We start from the raw sequence: 21,713 nt of genomic DNA, 5'->3' as shown, positions 1-21,713 counted from the left end.
AGAGCCACGGTGGTAACTGGAGCCTGCCACTGCTGTCACCCCTCCCAGGGGCTTCGCTGACAATCGCCCATCACTGACTGCCAGGAGCTCCGTCCCCTCTGTCCTGGAGAAACAGAATGGAGCAGTCAGGAATGGGGAGGGCCCACGCTGAGACCTTTGGCGACAGTGCAATAGTTCCTGAGTACCCCTTTGCTTTCTGAACCTCATTCCTGCATATTTTGGATACAGTATCTTTCCAGCGGTGACACGGCCAACAGCTGCCAGAACTTTCCTTGATCTGGATACAGGCTGAATAAAATCTGTAAAAACCAGAAGCATTTCATGATAGATTTTTGGTAAGAAAGCAATAGGATTTAAATAATTTTGATAACAGTTGAAAATAGGGATATAATATGGTGCTGGCTTATGTATCCAAAACTCGCCAGCTTACTCTGAACAGCTTTTTCTTGGACATTAAAATATTCTCATTCATTACACTATGTTCAGCTACAATAGGCCTTGATTATTGATATCTGCCAATTTGAAGGATTAAATTGTCGAAAGTGGATAAACGTGGTTTTCCCATATTAGAGAGTAAAGGAATACAACCGCCTGATGGTTATAGCACGTGTTTATGGAATTTGAAAAGTACCTTATACACATCAAGAAGTAAATTAAAGTGACGATAAAATGACAGATTATAGACATTCACATCAAATTCCTCAAACTCTATTTTGGATGTATCCACAAATCACTGAAATTCCATTTCCCAAAAGTAGGCTGTAGACTAGACATAGAGCTCAAGTCGGCTCTTGGGGACCAGGGGACACCTGGCCCGCCCTGACACCCTCCTTCGAAGTCCCAGTGCACCCACCAGGCCCTGCTGAGCAGTGGGGCCTCAGAACCACACAGCCACGTGAGTAGGAGGTGGACAGGTGAATTGGTAGCCAAGGTCATGCACATGGTGTCCAGCCGCCACGTCCAGGAACATCGCTCTCACCCCCCCTCGCTCACATCCCACACCCTGCCACGGCAGCAGCGCCCTCCACCCACTGTGGTCTCCCAACAACACACCATATTATGCCAACGCTAAAAAGTGGCACTCACCCAAAATAACTCCCGAGCACAGACATGACCCCATTGTGTTGTGCCACCCTGCACCCACTCCCACCACCACAGACCACAAATGACCCACAGGTCTCACACACGGACACCAGCCAGGCACAGGGACCACACACCCAATTACTGCGCAAATAAATGTGTTTTAGGTGCCTGCCATGTGACTCTGGCTCGGGCTACATGAAGCCACAAAGCACACAAACGCTGGCAGCAAGACATGTGACCTGTCACCCTAGAGGGCACACTCAGGTCCCGTGACAGCCCTGGCTGCCCAGCCCCTCTGCCAGTTTCCAGCCCCCCATAGCTCTTCCTTGGCTGGCCAGGTCCCATTTGTCCCACACCTGCCAGTGTCCTCCCAGTGAAGAACAGACACCACCTCCACCACCTGGATTCACCAGGATGGCCCCACCTGCCCCTCTTCCCCACGAGTGCACCTGATATTGATTTGGCTCTGGGATGAGTCTTGTCGTGAATGTTAATGTGTTTGAAAGGACAGGGATGTAGGGGCACATAAAATCAGAGGCACCTCCATGGTGGGGCAAACTGCAGAGCTTCACTCCCTCACACACAGGGTAGCCCAGTGGGGTGGAGGCCCAGGACACCATTTCAAAGGGGCACTGAGATAGTTCTGAGGCCACCCATAATCGCTGGATATTCCCAACACCGGGGAAGAGTATTACTGTTCGTGGTTGAAAAGGGAATTTGGCAAGCCACTGGAGGGGGGAAGAGAGACACAGGGCAAGCTAAGCTGCCTTCCACAGAGCAACACCAGGTTGCCCAGGCTTCTACTGCGTGACTGGGAGCACAGCCGAGGAGCACTACTAAGGCCAGGCCTCCCTCGACCCCCCTCAACCCGCCAGCCCATGCACTTCAGCATCTCCTTCAAAGAAAGGTCAGAGAATGAGGCAAAGGGGGCCAAACAGTGGGCCCCACACCTCAGTCACCCTGCTATCCAGCCCAAGGCACTTGGGGGCTGTGCCTGCCCACCAAGGCCCCCAGGGCTTACAATGACCCAACAGCATTGCTAGAGGTGGCCCCGGTACTCACGGAGCACAGCACCACAAAGACAAACAGGCCCGTGACTTTCAGCCACCGCACACAGCGCCTGCAAAAGAAAAGGTCAGTCCTAAGTCACAAGGGCCAGCAGTCATGTTTACATGTGTCCAGGCTTGCCAGCCTCAGACACCTCTCTGAAGCCTTGTATAAATTCCATCTCAAAGCACACATTTTGAATTTTCCATAACATGATATGAAAGAGGACTCTGCTGACCGGTGAACGTACTGCCCCACCCAAAGGAGCTTGGTGGAGGTTCCAGAGAGGAACAAAGTTAACCACAAACATTTGCACACGGCTTCTTGCTGAGGAAGGTAGAGTTCAAGATTTGGGGCACTCCCTAGCCTTTTAAAACCTCCAGTTTCCTAGGGAAAAAGGTGAATTCAATGTCTTATCTTGGCTCTCCAATTTATATTTATCAGTTATTTTCCCCTAAGTTTTCTGGAAGGTTGGAATACAGATTTGATCATCAAATATAAAAACACAAATAATTTAAGAGGAAAATTGCAGTGCTGCTTGACTGGTTGTACTAGGAGAGTCTCTCAAGAATTCCTTATAAGATCACATAATAGACAACCACGCCATGTACTCGGCCCCCGCTGAGAATTTCTGAAGGCATTCTGGCCCAGTTGCCATTGCCCACTTCTTAACCATGGCCCCCAGGCCCTATCTGAATCTGGGCCTGGCCCACCCTCCACAGCCACTCCAGTTGGCACTAGCATCCTTGCCGCTTACAGAGTGGACCACCAGGCCTTTGCCCCACCAGGGTGCTCCCCATCATGCCCATCTCTGCTCACTCAGAAGCCAGATCCCATCTCCAAATGACATGGTCACCAGCCACTCCTGGGGTGTGATCTTCCCCCTGCCTTCTCCGAGAGGGCAGGAACTGGGGTGTTTTTGCTCTGTCCTCACACATGGAAAGGTGCTGGTACCTAGCTTGTGTTTGATGCATGTTTGTAGAATGATACAAGAAACTGTGTTGGGACATCTAATTAATACTCTCCTCACTTAGTAAAGTTCCATCCATCTTTGAAAACTTTCTTTCTGATCTTTTGAAAATGGTAAAATCTTGTTTTGCAATCTCTTATATTTAATGAGTTTGACAAATAATCATTTCATGCTTCCAAATTATGATTCAACAGCTCCTTCTTAAATAGGAATCAAAATGACATTTCTTTTTAAAGCATGAAGCGTCATTAATTGAGCTATTCTAAATACAAATTTCTTTCTACATAACTGGCACCTGCGGCAGAGCTGACAATCCAAAATACAAGATTCTTTTACGAGTTTATTCCCTGATCATGCATGGTACTTTCCGGACATTTTATAAGGAATGGCACTAAAGTCCTTTAGTTCAGTGGCAAGCTCAAGGCAAATATTCCAGGAATCATAGAAGATAAAACCACTGAATGTAAAGTCTCAAATGTACATGATTCTATTTTTCCATATTGTGGGACAGTTGAGGACACAGCAGCTTCTGGAGAAAGGCGTTAACAGTGTCAAGGTCTACCACCCTGATGACCCATGGCACCAGGTCCCCATTCACATAATTCATAGCAAATTCATCAGCCAAATATTTGTTGCACCTACGAGGGTGCTGAGACCAGTCATTGCAAAGAAGCTGCAGATGGGTTGGGAGTCAGAGTGGGAGGAGATGGCCCCATCGTCAAGCAACAGTGGGGGCATCTGGGGTCAAATCCCTGACCCTTGGCTCACAATCTGTGCCACTGGGCACAACCCTTACCCTCTTTGAGGTACTCTCCATCCACCTCCCAGGACTGTTAGCAGGGTCAACAGGGTGCCTGGGCAATGGTCCCAGCACACAGCAGGGCTTTGAAGGTGGGCCTCTATGGGGATAGGTAGGTACAACTGCGGCATGCAGATGGGTACGTTTCCAATCAACCCATCAAGTATTTCAGAAAAGAATGGTCCCTAAATGTAGTGACATGATAACACCAATATTTGATAGTTCCATAGCGTTTTTTCACACATCTACGGCTTCTGCACGTATCACGTCAGTGCAGTGTACACTGACGAGAGGCCACGGAGCAAGAGAACATCGGGCGACAGAGGGTTGCACGTCACGCCAGGCTCTGCCACCGCCACGGTCGCCCAGCTACTTCAGGGCAGGTCATGGCTTCCAGCCCTTGTTCTGTTCCTGAAGATGCTGCTTTCAAGCACATTGCTCTCAAAAGAATCCTTCCTTCAAATTAATGCATGCAAGGAAAGAAGCCCAGCCAATAAATCTGGTAAAAAGACAGTGCTGCTGCCCGGCCCAGCACAGAGCTCCCGCAAAGCGCCCCCTCCCTCCCACGCATGCGTAGCCTCAGGTTTCCGGTTCCCACAGCAGGAAAATACTGCCTCCCCCTGGCTGTGCAATGCACTGGCCCCAATCCATCAATAATCACAAAGATGGCATCAAAGGGATCCTCTGAATCCAGTAGATTCTATTTGCAAACCTAATGGCCATGAAGACCCCCCAACCACACAAGCAGGAAGGAGAGGAATACAGGATGTGAGCCATTTATGCTTGTAATCGGTTTCCGATTTGCAGGGCTACCTTAAATGTCTTCCTAGGCCTGGGGCAAAGATAGAAAACCTTGAAGTGTTAGTTAGGTACATAGCTAGGATCTTGGTGCTGCCTCTAGCAGTTGCCCCACCTGGGAAGAAGGATAAGGGCAGGCACTCCGTCTTGGTGTTGCACCACCCTTAATCCTATCCCGAGCAACTGCTACACCTGGGGAAGAAAGGAACGCTTTACCAATCTGGGAATTCCCCAGCCTGGGCATAATAGGATTTGGAAAGTGATCTAGAGTAACCTAAGGCTTATTATTATGTCATTAGTTTAAATCTACATTATTGTTCACCCCTTCCCCCACCCCCAGGTAGGGCTTTCAGAGAAGGAGCTTGGATATGCACATACAACCTTGAGAACACATGTTAATCATTTGGTAACATCCTACACCTCCTGAAAGCCCTTCCCTGGACCAGGCCAATAAAAGGAGACAACTCAAGAATTCACAGAGAGTCAGCTAGTGGGCCTGTCAAGCCACAGCCCCTGGCCGGTGCAGGCCCTCCAAGTCCACCTACCTCAGCTTCGGAAGATGCAAGCAGACGTGAGTGCTGTCCACAAGTTCCCCCTTCTCTGAGGAGGCCGATGTCCCTGAACCAGCCACCTCTCTGCTCAACAGGTATCTCCGCTCCCACTCAGCTGAGCTGGTTTCCCAGGATTCTTCAGCAGCAATGAACTCTGGGTGGTAACCAGGTATGCACCGTGACCTGGAAAGCAAGAGATTTGTGGTTATCTTTCCTGAAATAGTAGCATCTCCAAATCAAGATTTCCTCTCATTCACAACAAGTGAAATGTCATAGAATCAATCCTGGCCTTCAAAAGAATGACAGTGTAGTCTTGCTCTCACACTGGTGACATCACAGAATACTTGGCTCAAAGGAAATCTGGGGTCACTCAAGTCTTCAAAATGAATTGTGGGCCTTCAAGAAACGTCAGTCCTTTCTGAGTTTGGGACTTTCCAATAAAGCTGTTTCTGGCTGGTTCCCACTCGTCTCAGTATTTGCTTTCTCTCTTTTTTTCAAACAAAATAGTTAACTTATTCACACCTTTCCAAATACATGCTTGACTACAAGCTAAAAATAATACATGGTTCTTGGAAAGTACAACCCAAAATTCCTGTTGTCTGAGTTTTGTCATTTACACGTCTTAAAAGAGGTTGTCCACGGGACTTCCCTAAGCTCTGGCGAAACAGCACCTCCTGTATTCTGTCACTCACAAGTTTCCTGAGGCAGAAGACTTCGCCTTTCTTTTCTTCCCCACATCCACAAAGTTTTTCATTTTCATTTTGCCACCTGTCTTCTGTCCTTGGCTTGTAATGCTGATTTGTGAATCTCACGCACGGGCAGACACACACAGGTTGTGAGTTTTTTGGCTGCCTACACTCATTGTTTTTTCTCCGCAGCCATAAAGAACAAATGAACACTTTTTTCTTCTGTTTTGTTTGATGATTTTTGAGTACTTTTGACAGATTCCTAATTCCCCTGTAACACAACACACTTCGTCATCGTTGAGGTTTGATACTGGTGGGTAATTTATCAGTCTCTCTTCTGATTTGTTCAGGTTTTTCTTTTACATCGTTCACCTGCAGTTCTGGCAGAGCCGTATCCTCGGCCTTCCCGTGCTAGGCCTCTGCATCTTGCTCCTCCAGGGTCCTGCATACCTGCGGTTCCATCTCTTCCCACGCAGCCGGCTCAGCAGACAGCAGGGACAGCAGGGGCATAGCCAGGCACACGGGGTGTGGGGCCCTCAGCACCCGACTTTGACAAGCAGAGTTCCTAGAAGCTCTTCCCATGCCTACAGGACTCAGGACAGAGATCTATTTGCTTTCTCTTTGAGTGTGCTGGAGTGGTCAATGCCTAGATTTGTTATACTTTTCCTGAAGCAGAGTAAGCTTTTCCTCCTCCGTATAGATATCTTTCTGTAACAGGGCTGTAGGGATGACTAGGGAACATCAGTAGCTCACTTAAACAGGCCCAAGAATGGGCCTATATCTGGAAAGATGAATCAAGGGGAATAATACTTATCAGAATTACATGCAGACATATCCATTTACTTTTTTTTTCTTTCTGCATTTTATGGGGGTACAAATGTTTAGGTTACATTGCCCTTGCCCCCCACAGTCAGAGCTTCAAGAGTTTCCATCCCCCAGATAGTGCACATCACACTCATTATGTTTGTATATACCCATCCCCTCCTATCTGCCCGACACCTGATAAATGTTATTCCTATATGTGCACTTGGGTGTTGATCAGTGAAACCCATTTGCTGGTGAGTGCATGTGGTGCTTATTTTTCCATTCTTGGGATAGAGCTGGAATCCATTCTACTAAGTGAAGTATTCCATTTATTTTTGGTTGAATTATTGGGCTTCTGAGCAATTCCCTTAGTACAGATGCACTTAACTCTAGAAAGGTTGTACCAAAAGCTAGAATTTTTATGTATTACATGGAATACTCATGGGATCACAAATTGACAGTAACAACAGCTGTGATCTGTTACTTGTTAGAAACAAATGTTGTCAGCTGGGCACAGTAGCTCACACTTGTAATCCCAGCACTTTGGGAGGCTGAGGTTGGAGGATCACTTGAGTCCGGGTGTTTGAGACCAGCCTGGGCAACATAGCTAGACCCTGTCTCTACAAAAAAATTTTTAAAAATTAGCTGGGCATGGTGGTGTGCACCTGTAATTCCAGTGACTCAGGAGGCTCAGGTGGCAGGATCACTTGAGCCCAGGAGTTGGAGTCTGCAGTGAGCTATGACTGGGCCATTGTACTCCAGCCTGGGAAACAGAGCAAGACCTCATCTCTAAAAAGGGGAAGGAAGAAGGAAGGGAAGAAAGAAAAACAAATGATGCCACTCAAACCCCAGCTAGCTCAACAGGGCATTGGGATTCTCCTGAACACTTATCACTGCTTTAGAACTGGTTCACAAGAAAAAAATCTTACAAGAAGCCCAGAGATGCAGAACAGGCTATGTAAAACCAATATGTAATGAAATGACTTTGAAAGTAGTCAATATTTTCTATCAATTTTGGCACTGAAAATGCTCAGGTATGCAAATATTACCTTCCTCCTAAATGCTGGAAAAACCCACAAACATAGCAAAATTGGAACTAAGGAAACTGTTTTCTGATAAGTAGAAAGAGGAAAGCAAGCTAATGTCAGTGCTTTCTGGAGCAGTGCTGTGCAACAGAACTTTCTGTGGCGATGGACATGTCCTCTGCCCCTGTCCAACGTGGTAGCCTCGTGTGCTACTGGCCACTTGAAATCTGGCTAGTGCAACTGAAGCACTGAATTTTTAATTTTCATTCATTTAAATTTGGATAACGTGAAGAATGGCTACCAGTTGGTCAGTGCAGAGGCAGGACATGCTCTGACCCCTGTACCACACATTCCTGCCCTCGACGCCCTGAAAAGGGCACTTTCTCTTCTGAAATTATGTAAAGCAATGGATGTTCTCCCAATAAGCCATTTGATCAAATTAAAACTGCAACAGAATTAAGCATCAGGAAGACCCTCCTACCACCAATACCTTAGTTAGCTTCATGCAAAAAAAAAAAAAAAAAAAGCATTTTGTAATCAAAGCTTCTGTGAAGTGGTTTTGTGACAGGAGGCTCAGCTCGGCCTCCCAGGGCACGTCTCTGTGCTCCACGTGCCCAGGACAAACGCTTACACATTACTGGTTTTCCATGAATTGCAAGCTCTAAAATGTCTCAGGCCTTAAGAGTTTACCAAGTAATTGAAGAGAAAGCATTAAGGAAGTAGATGTGCCAAGTGTTTGTTTTCACAGTTATTGATTAGGAGATGTGGAGGAGAATTAAGTCATCCCCCACTAGAGAAGCTTTAAGCAGCTGGGTCAGTGGAAATGCCTCAGCTTGCACCCCTCGCCCATCCAGTCTCTGAGGTGCGGGGGCCAGGGGGCCTGCTGGGCACAGGGACATAGGATGGAGCAGGCACAGGCTGGCAGACATCACCGTGGATAACACAAGGGCAGGTTCAGAAGGAAGGGCATGAATGTGGTGTTTGAGAGCAAAGGAGAAGCAGCATTTACTCTTGGGGGAGGTGGAGAGGTACTAAGGCTTCTCAAAGGAAGTGACGTTGGAGTGCCCTGGAGAGCTGGAGAGGGAAGGAGGTTTCTCTAGTCAAAGAGCTTGGTGGGAACATTCACAAGGGGACACAACTTCCCATCAGGAATCTCCTGGAGGGAGCCAGGCAGATCGTCCCTGCACTGAGAGGTGATAAATCCAGATTGTCATACCCCATTCAAATCCTGAGAACCTGAGTGTTGGAGGGTGAGGCCAGGAGCCCACCTGGCATGCAAACGCCCCTACAGTGCGAGGCCTCACCCCTTGTGCTGGCTGCAGACAGCACTGGGAAGAGGGCAGGCAACTCAGAGGCTCGCAGGCAAGTGAAGGAGACACAACAGTCACCTGTCAATGCGGGTGCACAGGGTCAGTGGCCAGGAAAGGGAGGCTCCGTGACAATGTACCCATGTTGTAATTGACCTTGTAAGATGGCCCCTTCCCTAAGTTATTTTTTGTTCTCTCCACAATACCTCAAACATTCAGACCAGTAAAGCCTAACAAAAGCAGCGTAATCTTCTTGCTTAATTTCTCCATGGGTCTTCCTGGCAGCTCACCATCCATCACGAAAGCTGACTCTTGAATCAGACTACCTGCAGACCCCACGACTTCAAGCCACACGCAACCCAACCTGCATTGTACAACGCACTATAAAAGTCTTTGCCTTATTTGGTTGGGGAGACAGATTTGAGAACTATCTCCCATCTCCCGGCTGACATTAATTTGCAATAAAACCCTTTCTTCCCTGGCAATATTGTTGTCTCAGTAATTGGCTTTTTGTGCGGTGAGCAACTGGACCTAGGCCAGATCCCTTCTGGGTTTGGTAACAATGTGTGATGTTCGGGGAGCCAGGAGATACTGAGCAGGTGGATCTGGCTTCTGGAAGTTTGCAGAAGAAGAGATGAGGCTGAAGGCCCGGGCCACAGCCTTTCGTCCTGGGCAGAAGCATCTATAAATTATCCTCCAGATCACCTCTGCTCAGGCAATTCCAGAATCACCCAGATTTGTGCCAAAAAGGGCCTTCAACCTTGCAGGAAATGGAGTTTTCTTGTGAATCATACACCCAGGGTTTCTCACCTTCATCGCTATTGACATTTGGGCTGGATAATTCTTTGCCATGGGGGCTGTCCCATGCATTGCAGCATGTTTAGCAGCATCCCTGGCCTCTACTCTTAGATGCCAGTAGCGCCCCAGACCCCACCCAGCGTGACAACCAAAAATGTCTCCAGACAGTGTCAGCCTCAACCCTGGCTGAGAAACCCCAGCCAGGTGAGACAGCTTGCCAGAGCTGCATGTTCACGTGGCTGAGCCCAGGTGCTGTGTGATCACTACAGGGTTATGCTCAAGGCCATCTGGAAATTCGTAAGTCAGAATATAACCACTAGAATCGTCAACACCTACCGCAATGAATTGTCAAGGATCTGGAAGATGTCTGGCAAAAATTCATAATCTCAGTAAGAAATTCCCCAGTAAAGTGCCAAAGAGCATGCTCGGAAATTTCTTAGTTTCATAAGAAAGAAAAAAAACTCACCCTTTCTCCTGTGAGGCATTCCTTAGCAAAGGTGTATTCTCCGTAAAGCAGAGGTCTTTAGACCTGGAGCTGAAGCTCTGGGGCACAGGAGAGTGAGACCTGTAAGAGACAGGGAAGGAAACGGAGTCACCAACATACAAACTGACAGATGTGTTCCCAGCAATTGGGCACTAGAGTCAAGAATGTGCCCGAGATTCAGTGACAAATTTTATACGGAAATTTGACTAAAGTTCTCTCTGAATTGTAAAAAGCTAGAGTTTTAGGAGAGATCATTAGTAACAACTCTCCTCCCCAGCTAGATTGAAAATACAAATCAGAAACTCACACAGGAGACCAGATGCCGTGGATGATACCATTAGGGTCACTTTGGCATTAGTAGGAGATTCAGACCTTTGCCATTTCCTGCAGAGCTTCCCATCAAGAAAAGCATTCAGAGTCTGACAGGCCTTTTTATGTGCAGAAAATTCTATTATTATTTTTCCTAAGATCACAAGGTATTTACATTTAAAATATTCTAAGAGAAGACCAAGCTGCAGAAGTCAGAGCCAAGGGGTCTGAATGAAATGACAACCAGAACGGCAAGGAGGAGGCTCGCCAGAGTACGGCAACCACAACCAAAGCAAAGCCAAGGTCCACGCTGGGTAGGAAGGCTTCGCTCCACTGGCCCGTCCCCTCAAGGAAGGGCCACCATACATGTATGATCCAAATCAGAAGCTTTGCGAGAGGAAATAATCATGCAGGCACAGCAGGGTCCACCAACATATATTGTCGCCCCAGTAAAGGACACATGATATTTAAAAGCAATCAGTTTTTCGTGAGAAGCTGCAGAAATCATTTTCATTCCTAATCACTGGGAATATGTCGTTTTATACGCTGGTACATTGCCTTCCTTAAAGGAGCCTTGGCGCATAGATGCTGTGGCTGTCCTGAAACACTCACCTGCTAAGAGAGCAGCGATCTTTCCAATCGTAGATTCACAAGGAATGAATTTTAAGAAAAGTATTTCCACTTGCTTCTCTTTCTCATTCAAGCATTCACCTGTGTCCACCCAAGGTAAGTGACTGAGGCAAAAATCTCAATCAGTGGAGGTTTATCAAGCCAAAGCTGAGGACGTGCCTGGGAAAAACACGAACCACAGCCAAAAACTGTGGCTGTTTTACCAAAGGGGAATTTGGAAGTTTTAGCACTTAAAGGCATATGGAAAAAAAAGTCAGAGTATCAGGGTAGCGAGACAAAATGGTTTACATTCTTGTCAAACCCAAGAAAATCTCCATTTTACATAAAATAAGGTGAACATTAGAAGAGAAAAGGGGAGTGAAGGAAGCATCACTTATGTAGATGTCCCTAGGTAGGTGGAAGAATGTCTGATCCTGTCTCATCTCTGTTCTGCTGCCTGTGAAGATAAACTTGTAACAGACTTTAGTTTTAGGAGCTAGAGCCTGGGACCTAAAGTTACAATTTGCATGTCCTTGCTCAGGGACAAGGAATTTCCTTAATGACTGATTGTGGGGCAAGTTCTTCCCAGGTGCCCAAGGCCTGTGCCTTTCTTTTGCATAAGGAATTGGGAAGGGGCCTGAGATTTTTATTTTCTTTTTACACCTGTGACATAGACAATAAAACTGGGTCTTGTGGATGAATAAAACCTGGGCCCCTGTGCTATGTCTAACAACACCCATCATGTCTGGTGGAAGTCAGAAAACAAATCTGTCTGGGGCCAGTTATTGTCCACGGGCACCACCTCTGGGCAGCCCTGGGCCACTTCCTATGGAGAACACATCTCATTATACCCCTTGCCTTTTGGAATTTAGACACAACTGACGAGCATTAACGTTAAAATAGAGATCATAAGACTGACAAGACCAGGTGCAGTGGCTCACACCTGTAATCCTAGCACTTTGGGAGGCCAAGGCAAGAGGACTACCTGAGGCCAGGAGTTTGAGACCAGCCTGGGCAACTTATTGAGACCTTGTCTCTACAAAAAGTAAAAAATAAATAAAAATAGCCAGGAGTGGTGGAACACACCTGTATTCTCAGCTACTTGGGAGGCCAAGGCAGGAGGATTACTTGAGCCCAGGAATTTGAGGTTGCAGTGAGCTATGATGAGGCCACTGCACTCCAGCCTAGGTAACAGAATGAGACCTTGCCTCAAAAATAAAAAATTAACAAATAAGACTGACAAAAGAGACTCTTTGTGACAATAAAATACTAAATTACTAACAGGACCCAAGGCCATGCACAGCAAAGGTTAAATCATCTGCAGCCCATCAATTAGCTTAACAGGTCACTTGAGTCCGATATTGTGGCTCGTCTGATTAACAAACTTTCTTATCTTAACTTAAAACATTCCAAGCCTTTAGACAAAGCTTCGTTTCTTTAACTAATTACAAATCAAAGAATCTTGGAGCCCACCTTTAACCTGTAAGCTCCCTGCTTTGAGATGTGCCACCTTTTTGGGTCAAACCAATGTACACCTTCCATGTATCGATTTATGATTTTACTCACAACTCCTGTCTCCTTAAAATGTGTAAAACCAAACTGTTACCTTACCACCTTGGGACCACTTGCTCAAGACTTCTTGGGTGTGGCTCCCCAGGCTATGGTCACACATATTTGGCTCAGAATAAACCTCTTTAAACTATTTTACAGAGTTTGGGTCTTTTTCCAGGTACGTAGTATTACTGGAAGAGCTGACTATTACAGTGACCTCCCTCACGTTATTTAGCTACCCTGTGCTTCCACTTTCTCAGCCATGTAATATAAATTAAAAGAAACAAAAACTCTGGTTTTGTTGCATTAAATAGATGTAAAGGGAAGCACAGAGTCTGGCTACTGATTCCATTATGTTCATTAGACTGTGAGCTCCTTATGAACGGTTGCCATGGTGCTTTCATCTTGTTTTACCTGGTACCATAAGGAGGTACCCAGTTCAATGTAGGTTGTTAATAAATACTTAATAATGAATGGGTTAAACCCCAGTAATCATAGCTTATTTGCATGAGATTGGCTTTTTGACTCAAATAAAAGATTTCTACATCATTAAATCAATAATGTTCTTAGAATCACCGCTGTAAAGAGCAGACAGTATTCAAGAGAGTGAAGGCTCTGCTGCTCCTCGGGAAGCATGACCCGTGGGCTCTCAGAGCAGCTCACGGCAGCATCACATTGCACAACACAGAGGATTTTTCCTTCTTGTCACTAAGAAGGAAAATCAGAAGTGGAGAAAAGTCAGAAGTCCAGTTTATTAATATCTTCTCTGCAGTGGCCACATCTGGCTGACTGCATCATTGTTTAACGTTTTTGTTGTACTTCGTGTATACAAAGTATTTTATAGTTGTAGTTAAGCATATAGGGAATCCTTTCTCGGCTTTTTTATATAGTTATATTTCTAAAGAGCCAAAAATAAAATGAGTTTCACCAGGAAATTTCCCAAAGTGACTTCAGGCCATTCCAATTTAAACTTCATTCGACACCATCCAAATACTATTTTCCACTGTTCCAAATCCTTTCCCCTCTGCAAAGACAGAAGCACAGAGGAGGCCTCTGGGCCCTATTGCTCGACAGGATCGCTGGCCTGTGTCCCAGAGAACTCACAGGCCACACATAGAGAAGATTCAGGTCACTCAAAAAGCACATATTCCAGAAGCTGCAAATAAAAGTGGCAGTCCACAGAACCAAGAGCCTGGCTTTTTCCCTCTGACTTAATTAGGGTAGAAAATGTGGATGGTATCTATATTATTCCTGATCTTTTCTCTTTGCAAAAAAGAAATCCAATTCACATTTTTCTGACTTTACTTCTAAGCCTGGGAACTGTCTAGTTTCACAAATTTCAGTATCACTGATTCCCCCCATGTCCCAACAAACTCTGTACATACATTTGCAAATGCATAGGTGCCTATAAATTTATAAGCAGGCAATACTTATTTTGAATAACTTAGAAATTACAGAAAATAAAACAATTGTACATAATTCTATAATTCATAGATACCCAATGTTAACACTCAGAGAACTTCCTCTCAGCCTTTATTTCCTACATATAAATGAATATTTTTAAGTCAGGTTCAAATATCTGTATGTACAGACACACATTCATATTTATCAATACAAATTGCTTTGTCCCTTCATTTTTCAACTCAGCCACCTCATTAGCATGTCCCATGTGATTAAATATTCTTCTGCAACGCAGTTTTAGTGTCAGCCACCATCTTCCATACATGGATCACCACAGTAAGCTTGACTGTGGATCTGCTGATGAAAATTTAGGGGATATCCTGAGTTTTTACTAAGGTAAGTAACAACAGTACTTGAGTACTGACAGATAAGTCTTTGTGCATGTCTTTGAAGTGGAGCCACTGGGTCAAGAAGTTCCTTGGGTCCCACAGGCCTCTTGCTGGAGAAGAGCCCATCCCCATCAGTGTGCCTTTCAGTTACAGGTGGGAGCAAGACCCTATTCTCACCAGTCCTGGGAGTTAGCCATGTTTTAAATCCTCAAGCAGTAAGTTTTAAACAGCCAGGACTGATGGATCTGCCATGATCATCAGCAAGACAGGGTCACACCAGACTGTGGGATGGATACGCTTTGGTGCCCACACCTCTGCCTCCTCCGCCCCCATCTTCAATAATCTCCTCATCTCCAGGCTCCCTCGTTCTTTCTAGTTCCAAAGGTGAAGGTTACAAAATCAACATGCAATGGTATATTCACACGATGGTATTTGCACAACAGTGGAAATGAATGAACCACAGCTAAACAAAACAATGTGGAGAAATCTTAGAAATATAATGTTGAGTGAGGAAAGGAATTAATAGAAGAATACACACATGATGCAATTTTTATAGGGCTTAAAACCAAGTAACTCTAAACAATACTTTGTTTAGGATTAATTTATATGGTTTTAGACAAATAGCTAAATAAATTAGAGGGTTAGTTAGATAGATAGATGAGAGAGATGAACAGATAGATAGGAGATGAATGGATGGATAGATAGAAGAGAGGTGCATATGCGTGGGTGCACACACACACACACAAAGGAATCGCAGAGTAGTCTCCACCTTAGAAAGCAAAGGGATAGGGTTGAAAAGGAGCCAATCAGCTGGTGAACACACAGGGGTTTACAAAACCTAAGCTTCACAATTTATTTATATGTTACATATATTATTTTGTCTGTATAAACTTATCACCCTGAACACAAGGGAAATTTTCACAGTAAAGAAATGCTGCAGAGATGACTAGATAGAAAATAGGAATATGAGAAATGATGGGACAGAAAACTGTACTGAAATCCCGAAATACAGGATTAAAACTAATTATTTCTACTTATCATTTCTAGTTTCAGAAGTAAAGAAGCTCTTATTTTTAAAAAGCCTCCTAAAAATTAAGGGACTAGGAGAGAAAATGGGTATTAACAGGAATAGTGAATGAATTACCAAACCAAGATGCCCTGTGCATTATGTTGAAGTAGAAAAAAAAGAAATTAAAAGAATGTATTCTTTATACTAAAAATGAATAACCTTGGCCAGGCGCAGTGGCTCATGCCTGTAATCCTAGCACTCTGGGAGGCCGAGGCGGGTGGATCGCTCAAGGTCAGGAGTTCAAGACCGGCCTGAACAAGAGCGAGACCCCATCTCTACTAAAAAATAGAAAGAAATGATCTGGACAATCAAAAAAAAATATATATAGAAAAAATTAGCTGGGCATGGTGGCGCATGCCTGTAGTCCCAGCTACTCGGGAGGCTGAGGCAGGAGGATCCCTTGAGCCCAGGAGTTTGAGGTTGCTGTGAGCTATGCTGAAGCCACGGCACTCTAGCCCAGGCAACAGAGCCAGACTCTGTCTCAAAAAAAAAAAAATGAATAACCTTTTCACTTCCTCTGTTTGCAGACATGATAAAATCTTATTCATTTATACTCCACTAATCTTGGAAGTGTCCCCTAATTGAAAAATATGTTGGGGTTGATGTTAACCTTTGCTTAAACAGCCAGTGTTGTTACAAATGATGCAAATTTATATTTTATAAAGAATGTCTGGAGACTTAAAAATGCCCCGAGAGGATTTGTAAGGACAGTTAACACAGGATTTGTTGAATATGAATGGATATTACTAATCACCAAAGGGTATAATCATGTACCCCAAAGCCTGAGGAGGTCTTTACTGAAAAATATTTATAAAAGCAATTTTAGGAATTACTTGAATGTAAGAACATCAAGTGTATTTACAACCTAATTTGAACTGTTCTTTCCCCTAAGGAAAACAGTTTAAACATCTAGTGACCTAGCAGTATGATTTTTGAAGTTTATAATTAAACAGAGAAGGGAAAAGACAGTTTGGGGCAGGAGAGAAGTGACTGAGCCCAGTGGGACACAAGAAGTAGACACACCGGTAACAAAGCCGGGCACAGGTGGCTGTTCTTAGCCAGCTGGCTGCAGATGCTGGTGATTACTGCTCAATAAATGTCCAAAACTCACAATAAGAAAGATTAGTGGCCACTTTTTCCAAGGCTTACACATAGGTAGTAAGACAGAACAGTCCATCCTTAGGCTTAAGTAATTCCTCAGGCATAACAGTGCAATCCTTCCTTTCCAAAGCAAAAGGATGAAACGGCAAAACTCCAGTTGGGAGGATCCCTGCAGTGTAATAAACAAGTTTTCCACCCTCAACCCAATGAGACACAAAACCAGTATTGGAAAGGTTGTTTTCAGTCAGGAAAAATCTGAGGGAAGAAATCAGATGAACATTCACTCCAGTTAGCTGGAAAGCCCAAAAAACTCATCATTACCATTAGATGGGCTCATGACTTCGCACAATTAAAATGATTTATCTCTTCAATAAATCATTTCAATTGCACAAAAAACAAAAGTATACTCCTTCCAAAACAAATCAAATGGGCTGTGTGTTTTCAAGGAAGATAATATAAGATTCTTCACATTAATGCATGATGCACAGGCCTTGGGTAAAAAGCTGTATCTTTTCCTATTGGCCATCCTTCCACAGAGGGACCACTGAATGCTTCAGTTCCAGGGTGGAAAACGTTTGGCACTGTCACTAGGAATACAGATGGGACTGAAAGTGCCTCAGTGTGTTACTGTATGAAACCCAAGATCATTATATTTTTCCTGAGTAGACAGCTCTCTGAAAGACATTTTACAACTTTTGTTAACATTTTTCATATGATATATGTGTATGCAAACCACTTGCTCCGCAGCAATACCCCATGTTTCAAATCGCTAATTTGAAATTAACAAAACATTCAAGGACCTTGTCTAAAAGAGAATGACAATAGATGGCAAAGCATGCATGAAGCTGATGGTAGATTTAGTCCCCACATCATCATGCTCCTAGGTAGACCCTGCCAGGACACACTTGGTATATTTCCTAAGCTCTCCCTGGAGAGAGGAGATACTTGTCCCAGTGGCCTGGCATGACCTGATGCACTCAAGGATTCAGGAGTCACCGCAGAGAATGACGGCCAGCACCAAACGTCTCTGCGGGTCACAGTTCTTTCTGCCAGGTGCTACGGGCATTTGAACAAGTCAAGGCTTTAAAGGATTTTCTGTCTACTTGTTCTATTAATGTCAATTAATAAGAGAAGGTACTGAAATCTCCAACTATGGTTTCTCTCAGTTTTTGCTTCATGTGTTTTGAAGCTCTGTTATTAAGTCAATAAACATTGAGAATCATGTCTTTTTGATAAATTGACGTTTTATTGTTGTATTATGACATGGCCTTCATCCTAGCAACAGTCTTTGCCCTGTAACCTACTCTTTCTGATATTAATACAGCTACGCCACTTTTCTTTATACAGTATCAATTCTAGCATTGTATGTCTTTTTTCATCTTTTTACTTTTAACCTATGTTTTTATATTTAAAGTGGGTTCCTTTATAGGTAGTATACAGTTCAATTTTGCTTTTATTCCCCATATGACAATGTCTACTGTTTAATCAGAGTATTCAGTCCATTCACATAAAATGTGATTATTGATATATTTGGGTTTAAATCTCCCATCTTGCTACTTGTTTTCTATTTGTCTATCTGTTCTCTGTTCCCTTTTTCCTCTTTTTCTGCCTTATTTTGCATTAATTGAGTATTTTGTATGATTCCATTTTATCCTTTTGTTGGCTTATTAGCTACAATTCTTTTTTGTTATTTTAGTTGTTGTTTTAGGGGTTACAGTACACATCTTTAACCTCTAACAGTCTAACTTAAAATGATACTGTCCCCCTTCCTACGTAGCACACAACGGTGACATACACACACATACACACCATGCACCGCTATGCCACACAACGCCCCACTGACAACAGCACGCTCCCGTTTCTGCCTCCCCAACCTTGGTGCTGCTGCTCTCATATCTTTACACGTGATATGAAACCACACTACATTTTTGTTATTCTTGTTTAAATGGTCAATTATCTTTTAACAATAAGAAGAAAAGCATACATTCAGAAACCCTTGGCATTTCTAGTGCTCTTTGTTCGCTTATGCAGATTTGTCTTCCTCTGAGGGGCTGAAGCTCACACTCCTCTGCCTGGCTGTACCTCGCACTCACCTTCATTGTCATATTTAACTCAACTCTTCAGGGCTACTTGTTTCTGCATCTGCCTCCTCCTCAACCTGACAGGGAGCCCACGGCCCACAGAGCCCCTGGCACATAGCACAGAAATTCCAGAACTACTTGAATCCAGGCTTCCAGAGTTTCTCTCCAACAAACACATCTCAGTGGTGGTCACAGTTTCCTTGTGTCACACTACCGTCACTCTTAAGAGACCTAAAGCATCCAGGTGGTAGCAAGGTAAGCGACACTGAATATTCAAACCCAGACCACCTGGTCTTGAGAACTGCAGGGTGGGGTTGCTGCTATGAAACAGCTGCCTGGTCAGGGCCACGGACCCCACGCCTTCCATTTCAGGGGGACCCTGGGACCAAGTTCCAGACACGGCTGGGGAGGACACGCTGTGTGGCACGTCAGGCTCTGTCCTCCTATGCGTCATCCACCCTCTCTCTTCTCCCACACGCCACCTGGACGCTCGGAGCAGCGCCGTCACAGAAGCCATTCTGCCATCAGGATACCAGAAGGAAACAGGCCGCTCACTAAATCAGAATTATTCAGGAGGATTTAATAGAAGGAAAAGTTGCAGATGTGGGGGCAGAGTGTAGGGAAAACACGCACAATATGGGGGATTAGGAATGGCAGACCTTGTCACCACCCCGGCCTGAAGGGGATAAGGGGAGACAGGCAGTTGCTAGAACCCAGAAGGAAAGAGTCTTGCAGAAGGGCCAGTCTGAGACAAATGGCGGTCTCTGGCTGAGGGACACATCAGCCACAGGGGTCTTTCAGGAGGGCGGCGAAGGACAGCTGAAGAAATAAGCAGCCCAATCTCATGCTCCGTCTCCTGCTATGTTCTCCGGGCCGAACCCAGCCAGAAGCCAGACCAGGGAGCTCTAAGAAATCCATCGAGGTCAGTCTCCCCGGGAAAGAGGACAGGGGGAGAAGGGGGCGACCTACAGTGTGTTTGAGATGACAGGACCAGTATCGCCCTGCGTGCGAATAACCCCCACGCACACACTGCTATCACCACTGCCAAGAAGACTTCACACAGGCAAGAAACAAACTGCTATTGTGTTTGGGAATTTGGAGTTATTCCTTTTACAGTGGCCTGTAGCACTTTATATGACCACACATCTGACTCAAGGAAAACATTCCTTCAGTGATTTAACAGATGTGCATTGAATGCCAACGTTTGGACAGTGCCGATGGAGTGGGGTGAGGTGCACGTGGCAGTCCAGGGAGGGCTGGTCTGTGTTGACGTCAAGCTTCAGACGTAGGGATGAGATAAAACAACACAGCCTCACATGATAAAGGCCAGAAAAGGCTATCAATTGCACAGTAGAGAGGAGACAGCAGAGAGCTAACGTATTTTAGCATCTCCCACGAGCCAGGCACAACAGACAGGGCACTGTGACCTCCCCACACAGGGTAGACAGCTGCGGGCCTGGCTTTACTCTCACTTGAAATCTACATGACTAAAAATGAATCAATGCTTTCCTAAAAGTCGCCCACTCAAGATTCATCATTGTACTTAAAAGTTCTAGCCAGAGTAATCAGACCCAAAAAAAAGGAACAAAAGACATCTAGACTGGAAAGGAAGAAGTAAAATGATCTGCATTTGCAGATGACAATATCCCATGATCCTATATTTGGAGAATCCCAAAGAATCCACAAGAAAGCTACCAGAGCTAATAAATGAATTCAGCAAATTGCAAGTATAATATCAGCACACACACACACACACAGACACACACACACACACACACACACAAAAACCCTCTTTTAGAACTCTGCAGTCCTGGAATTATCAGGAACAACCCCAGATCTGGAACAACCATGAGAGCATTAGATTGCCCCTCCCGAGTCTGCCAGCACAGCCTCCCCTGCCCCACCGTGCATCCCCCACCTTGCTCAGGCTCTGGCACCAGCCCCGCCTGTATTCCAGGCCACCCCAAACACCATTCTCTTCTCATTCTTTCCTGCCATGGCCTACAGCAGCAGTTTCCAGAAGCAAGCACACAGCCAAAGCACCTGGAGAGTTTACTTCAAAGACTATTTCCCAATCCTCCCCCAGAGATTCTGATTCAGGAGACTACGTGGCTTGGCGCAGGGAGTTATATTTTTTAACACAACACCCAGGAGATTTTGATATGGCACCACACTGTGAGAAACACTGGCACAGAGGATGAATTCTGAACTCTCCAGCCAGCACCAGAGTCTGCTCATAGCACTGCTCTTTGAACATTTCCAACCTCATCTCTATCAGCTCTACGGGCAGACTCCAGGAACAACATGTTCTAGGCCACTGTCCCCTGATGGGGACCCAGAAATAAATGTAACCAAGGAGGTAAAAGATTTGCATGCTAAAAACTGCAAAACCTAACTGAAAGAAATTAAAAACCTAAATAAATGAAAATACATCCCATGTTCATGGTTTTGCTAAAATGTCAATACTACACAAAGTGATCTACAGATTCAATGCAATCCCTATCAAAATTCCAGTGGCATGTTTTTTAGAAATGGAAAAGATGATCCTCACATTCACATGGAATTTCAAGGGGCTCTGAATAGCCAAAACAACGTTGACAAAGAACAAGTTTCCAGGACGTACACTTTTGAATTTCAAAACCTTCTACAAAGCTACAGTAATTAAAGTAGTGTGGTACTGACATAGGGACAGACACAGAAACCAGTGGAATAAAATTAAGAGTCCAGAAATAAACCTATACATCTATGGCCAATTGATGTTACCACAAGGATGCAGAGACTACTTAACAGGGAATAAATAGTCTCTTCAACAAATGGTGCTGGGATAACTGGATTTCTACATGCAAAAGAA

General features: G+C 44.8%; 1 protein-coding gene across 1 annotated transcript in view; it reads right to left on the bottom strand.

Annotated features, from left to right (window-relative positions):
- The window catches only part of OCA2 (oculocutaneous albinism II), a 242,073-nt gene that overhangs the window by 192,943 nt on the left and 27,417 nt on the right, over positions 1 to 21,713 (bottom strand). Inside the window, exons 2-5 of the mRNA XM_012648001.1 lie at positions 10,335 to 10,433; positions 5,243 to 5,431; positions 2,146 to 2,203; positions 227 to 299 (exon numbers count right to left, since the gene is read on the bottom strand). Of these exons, the coding sequence (XP_012503455.1) occupies positions 227 to 299; positions 2,146 to 2,203; positions 5,243 to 5,431; positions 10,335 to 10,433 (419 nt within the window). The remainder of the gene's footprint in view (positions 1 to 226; positions 300 to 2,145; positions 2,204 to 5,242; positions 5,432 to 10,334; positions 10,434 to 21,713) is intronic.

This window comes from Propithecus coquereli, unplaced genomic scaffold, assembly GCF_000956105.1.
Source record: "Propithecus coquereli isolate 6110/MARCELLA unplaced genomic scaffold, Pcoq_1.0 Scaffold28, whole genome shotgun sequence".
NCBI classification, from domain to species: Eukaryota; Metazoa; Chordata; class Mammalia; order Primates; family Indriidae; genus Propithecus; species Propithecus coquereli.
This window is presented reverse-complemented; position numbering and strand designations above follow the sequence as displayed.